At 40.9% G+C, this 5,834-nt stretch overlaps 3 protein-coding genes across 3 annotated transcripts; 2 read left to right on the forward strand and 1 right to left on the reverse strand. All coding sequences in view use genetic code 12, as the record gives it.

Annotated features, from left to right (window-relative positions):
• Positions 1-228: 228 nt before the first annotated feature.
• PYC2 (pyruvate carboxylase 2) lies at positions 229-3,768 on the forward strand (the record flags this gene model as incomplete). Its single annotated transcript, XM_051816358.1, has 1 exon — positions 229-3,768. The coding sequence occupies one exon, from the start codon at positions 229-231 to the stop codon at positions 3,766-3,768; it is 3,540 nt and encodes a 1,179-aa protein (XP_051670285.1).
• A 115-nt stretch (positions 3,769-3,883) lies between these two features.
• DUO1 (Duo1p) lies at positions 3,884-4,486 on the reverse strand (the record flags this gene model as incomplete). Its single annotated transcript, XM_051816359.1, has 1 exon — positions 3,884-4,486. The coding sequence occupies one exon, from the start codon at positions 4,484-4,486 to the stop codon at positions 3,884-3,886; it is 603 nt and encodes a 200-aa protein (XP_051670286.1).
• A 582-nt stretch (positions 4,487-5,068) lies between these two features.
• On the forward strand, positions 5,069-5,680 carry SOH1 (Soh1p; the record flags this gene model as incomplete). Its single annotated transcript, XM_051816360.1, has 1 exon — positions 5,069-5,680. One exon carries the CDS (start codon positions 5,069-5,071, stop codon positions 5,678-5,680), a length of 612 nt encoding a protein of 203 aa, XP_051670287.1.
• Between the last annotated feature and the right edge of the window lie 154 nt (positions 5,681-5,834).

Here is a 5,834-nt window from a genome sequence, read left to right on the forward strand (position 1 = left end):
TACGTAAAGCCGGCGGAATAATTACAAACTGCTTGATCAGTTACATCATCGTATTATATGCAGGACGTTTATCTAAGTTGTAATTTCAATTATTTTTTAATTTTTTTAATTTTTGGATTTTGATTTCTAGTATCTTCTCAATATAAAATCAACATCAATTCATCCACATCCACTTTTTCCAGAATTGCTATTTCATCAATTAACAACCCCCCCTTTTCTTATTCAACAATGTCGACCCTTCAGCCAACAAGTGCTCAGGAGGGACCCATCAACCAAATGAGAAGAGCCTCGTCGGTGTTGGGACCAATGAATAAAATATTGGTCGCCAATAGAGGTGAAATCCCCATTAGAATTTTCAGAACTGCTCACGAATTGTCTATGCAGACTGTTGCTATTTACTCGCATGAAGATAGATTGTCAATGCACAGGTTGAAAGCCGATGAATCGTATGCCATTGGAAAGAAGGGGCAATATTCACCTGTTGGAGCTTACTTGCAAATCGATGAAATCATTGACATCGCCAAGCATCACAACGTTAATATGATTCATCCAGGATATGGATTCCTTTCTGAAAACAGTGAATTTGCTAAAAAAGTTGAAGAAAACGGAATCTTGTGGGTGGGTCCAAGTTACAAGACAATTGATGCCGTAGGTGATAAAGTTAGTGCTAGAACTTTAGCTATTGACAATGGCGTTCCTGTGGTTCCAGGTACACCTGGCCCAATTGATAATGTTGCCGATGCAAGAAAGTTTGTTGAGAAATACGGATTCCCTGTTATTATAAAAGCCGCTTTTGGTGGTGGTGGAAGAGGTATGAGAGTCGTTCGTGAGGGTGACGATATTGAAGACGCCTTCAAGAGAGCCACTTCTGAGGCAAAGACTGCATTTGGTAACGGAACTTGTTTTATTGAGAGGTTTTTGGATAAACCGAAACACATTGAAGTTCAATTGTTGGCTGATAACTACGGTAATGTCATACACTTGTTTGAAAGAGACTGTTCAGTCCAAAGACGACACCAAAAAGTTGTTGAAATTGCACCAGCCAAAAACTTGCCCAAAGAAGTCAGGGATGCCATCTTGACCGATGCGGTAAAGTTAGCCAAGAGTGCCAATTATAGAAACGCGGGTACCGCTGAATTCTTGGTTGATGAGCAAAACAGGCACTACTTTATTGAAATTAACCCTAGAATCCAGGTTGAGCACACCATCACAGAAGAAATCACTGGAGTCGATATTGTAGCTGCTCAAATTCAAATTTCTGCTGGCGCTTCATTGCAACAGTTGGGATTATTACAGGATAAGATCACCACTAGAGGTTTCGCCATTCAGTGTAGAATCACTACAGAAGATCCAGCCAAAAACTTCCAGCCAGACACTGGTAAAATTGAGGTGTACAAATCAGCTGGTGGTAATGGTGTGAGGTTAGATGGTGGTAATGGGTTTGCTGGTTCGGTCATATCTCCTCACTATGATTCCATGTTGGTCAAATGTTCATGTTCTGGTTCCACATTTGAAATTGCCCGTAGGAAAATGTTGCGTGCATTGATTGAATTTAGAATAAGAGGGGTCAAGACAAACATCCCGTTCCTTTTGGCCCTTTTGACAAATGAGACTTTCATCAAGGGTGATTGTTGGACAACATTCATTGACGATACCCCGTCATTGTTCCAAATGGTTAGTTCGCAAAACAGAGCCACCAAGTTGTTGTCATACTTGGCTGATCTTTACGTCAATGGATCATCGATTAAAGGACAGATTGGATACCCTAAATTGAATGATGAAGCATTGATTCCAGTGTTGCACGACCCAAAGACTGGAATTCCAATTGATGTTACACATACACCACCTCCACGTGGATGGAGACAAGTGTTGTTGGAAGAAGGACCGGATGCTTTTGCTAAAAAGGTTAGAGAATTTAATGGTACTTTGCTCACCGATACGACTTGGAGAGATGCGCACCAATCTTTGCTAGCAACCAGAGTTAGAACTATTGACTTGTTAAACATTGCTCCAACCACTGCATTTGCTTTGAATGGTGCTTTTTCGCTTGAATGTTGGGGTGGTGCCACTTTTGACGTCTGTATGAGGTTCCTTTATGAAGATCCATGGGATAGATTGAGGAAATTGAGGGCTTTAGTGCCAAACATCCCATTCCAAATGTTATTGCGTGGTGCTAATGGTGTTGCATATTCTTCGTTGCCCGATAACGCAATTGACCAATTTGTCAAAGAGGCCAAGGACAACGGAGTTGATATCTTCCGTGTCTTTGATGCATTGAATGATTTAGAACAGTTGAAAGTTGGTATTGATGCTGTCAAGAAAGCTGGCGGTGTTGTTGAAGCCACTGTTTGTTATTCTGGTGACATGTTGAAGCCAGGAAAGAAGTACAACTTGGAATACTACTTGTCGGTTGTTGATGAGATTGTCAAAATGGGCACTCATTTCTTGGGTATCAAAGATATGGCTGGTACTTTGAAGCCAGCAGCAGCCAGGTTGTTAGTGGGTGAGATTAGAAAACGTTACCCAGAGTTGGCAATCCATGTTCACACACATGATTCAGCTGGTACTGGTGTGGCTTCAATGACTGAGTGTGCAAAGGCTGGTGCTGATGTTGTTGACGCTGCTTCAAACTCGATGTCTGGTTTAACTTCACAACCATCAATCAGTGCCATCTTGGCCTCGTTTGAGGGTTCTATCAACACTGGATTATCCGAATCATTAGTTAGAGAGTTGGACAACTATTGGGCCCAAATGAGATTATTATACTCTTGCTTCGAGGCCGATTTGAAGGGACCTGATCCAGAAGTTTACTCACACGAAATCCCTGGTGGACAATTGACCAATTTGTTATTCCAAGCACAACAATTGGGTTTGGGTGAGAAATGGTTGCAAACAAAGGAAACTTATAAAGTTGCCAACAAGATCCTTGGGGACTTGGTCAAGGTGACTCCAACATCGAAAGTTGTTGGGGACTTGGCTCAATTTATGGTGAGTAACTCCTTAACCGAAGAAGATGTCAACCGTCTTGCTTCCGAATTGGATTTCCCTGATTCGGTACTCGACTTTATGGAAGGGTTGATAGGTAAGCCATATGGTGGATTCCCTGAACCTTTGCGTACCAACATTTTGGGCAATAAGCGCCAAAAATTGGACAAGCGTCCAGGATTGTACTTGCAACCAGTTGATTTTGCTGGTATTAGAAAAGAGTTGACCTCAAGATATGGATCCCAAGTTAATGAAACTGATGTTGCTTCGTACGTTATGTACCCCAAAGTATTTGAAGCTTTTAGAAAACAGGTTGAAAAGTACGGTGATTTGAGTGTGTTGCCAACAAGATTTTTCCTCAAACCGGCAAACATTGGTGAAGAAATTGTTGTTGATATTGAAAAGGGTAAGACCTTGATCATCAAGTTGTTGGCAGTGGGTGAAATTTCAGAAAAGACTGGTACCCGTGAAGTATTTTTCGAATTGAATGGTGAAATGAGATCCGTATCGGTGGAAGATAACACCGTTTCGGTTGAAACCAAAACAAGACCAAAAGCTTCCGCGCCTAATGATGTGGGTGCACCAATGGCTGGTGTTGTTATTGAGGTCAGAACCCACAAGCACCAAGAAGTTAAGAAAGGTGATCCAATTGCCGTGTTGTCGGCCATGAAGATGGAGATGGTGATTAGTGCACCTGTGAGTGGACTTGTCGATGATTTATTGGTGAGAGAAGGCGATTCTGTTGATGCTAATGATTTGATCACTAGCATTTTAAAGGCCTGAGAAAGAAGGGGGTGTATATTTATTATGATTAGTGATATGTAATATAGATAATACTTTGTTTAACGAAATGTGAATTGTAGTAGGTGGGCCCGGATGCACACACACAGACACACACTTATCGCATGGGTCTTTTTCTACTACTCAGGCTCGACCCATCATATAGCCCCAACTCACGTCTCCTTTTATTCACTTGTTCTTCAACACTATGCCTCTTTTCCTGTTTCGCCATCACTTCCTTTTCTAATCGCTTGTTCAAAACCATATTTTCCAGTTCATAATTCATTAATTTGCGCAGCAACAATTCAAGCTCAGCATCATCATTCTTGTCCATTGCTTGAAAGCTTATCGTGTCTTGGCTCTCAAAGCCATCACCTTCGTCCTCTTCGTCATCCGCATCCTCTTGTGGATGCCACTCTGTATTATTAAGCATCTCATGAGTGAAGCTCGCTTGTGAGATTATATCGCTCCATTTATTCATCATAATCAAGGCATTAGTGGTTCCATTGTTGAATTCCGACATGTTTGACTTGACGGAGTCTATTGCCGAAGCAAAAGATGTGAGTCTCGTGTGAATTAATCGTAGTTGTTTGAGTTCTTTGCTTAGAGCTACCTCTCGTGGTGTAAGTGGATCATTGGTTGGTCGAAATTGGTTTTGATTCGTTGTGTTGGTATATACTTGGCTCGTTGAGGAGCTTGATATTGGTATATTGCTCGACATTTGTAAAGCTGTAAGGGCTGAATGTATCTGTTTGGTTAAGGTTTTTCGCGTCGTTTGTTTTGATCTTATGTTTTGATCTGTGAGTGAGGCTTGTCGCTACCAATTGGTGTCAAATTGGATGAAGACTGTAAAGACAAATTACAGTAGGGCGTATATACCGATTTCAGTGAAAGATGTAATAATTACTTGCTACGTGTTTTATATATTAAGCATGTTGTGACTTTCTTCTCTGGTTAGTAAAATTTCTAACAGCGAAATCGTTTATCAGGAGTAATTTGTAGTAATTTGAAGCAAAAAATAGCAAAAGTTACATTAAAAAGGAAGTAGTTTTGCATATACCAAATCCTATTGTACTGTTGTTTCCCAATAGCAATAGGCAGGAGATTTAAAAGAACTAGAGGATAATGGGTCAAAATGCAATGCTTTGTCAACTTCAGTTTTGTTTCCAAGTCATGGTTAATGGTAAAGTCGTGCGCGCACACAAAGTCATATTATGAAAAACCGAAAGCGTCTTGGAATCGTGTTTAGCTGGTTAGATTACCCAACTCAGAATCAATCGCAAAAGAACACCAAACCATAATAATGTCCGATATAGCCACGTCTAACAAACAACAAGCACAATCTGCTACCGAAAGTCGACTGCTTTCGAAAGAACAAGAACAACAAGAATACACAGATTTAATCAACTCACTCCCAACGCGATGGGAAATTGAACTAGAGTTTGTTCAATCATTAAGCAATATCCCTTATTTAAGCTACCTAGCTCAGAACAATTACCTCCAAGACCCATGTTTTGTCAATTATTTAAAGTACTTGCAGTATTGGGCTGAGCCACAATATCTGCGATATCTAGTTTACCCCAACTGCTTGCACATTTTATCATTATTGCAACTGGAACAATTTCGACGTGATATTGTTAATCCGGATATTATGAATGTATTGATGAATGATATGGTGAAGAGGTGGCAGGATAATGGAGATGGCGATTTGAATATCAAGGATGGCACTACCAATGGGGAAAATGAAGAAGGTAAGAACAAGAATGAGAGTGAGAAGGAAAAAAGGAAGAGGGACATCAACAGGAGGAATGGTTCAGAAGGGGTTGTTGAGACTATAGACGAGGAGCAGGAGGATACTGAGCCGAATGGCGGGGAGATGAAAGATGAAGATGGCGATGTCAAGATTTCAGAATAGAATTGATACTCCGTGAAGTGGCTGCTTTTGGGCTTGGTTGTATATCTCACCTCGTTGTTGCTGATCCGTCGCCAAAAGTATCTCAACAAGTCACTCAGCCTGGATCGTTTAGATCATTTGCCGAGTATAGGCTTCGGATCCAGAATCAGAGTCC

Source organism: Candida margitis, assembly GCF_024628925.1.
Source record: "Candida margitis strain CBS 14175 chromosome Unknown scaffold123, whole genome shotgun sequence".
Taxonomy (NCBI): Eukaryota; Fungi; Ascomycota; class Pichiomycetes; order Serinales; family Debaryomycetaceae; genus Lodderomyces; species Lodderomyces margitis.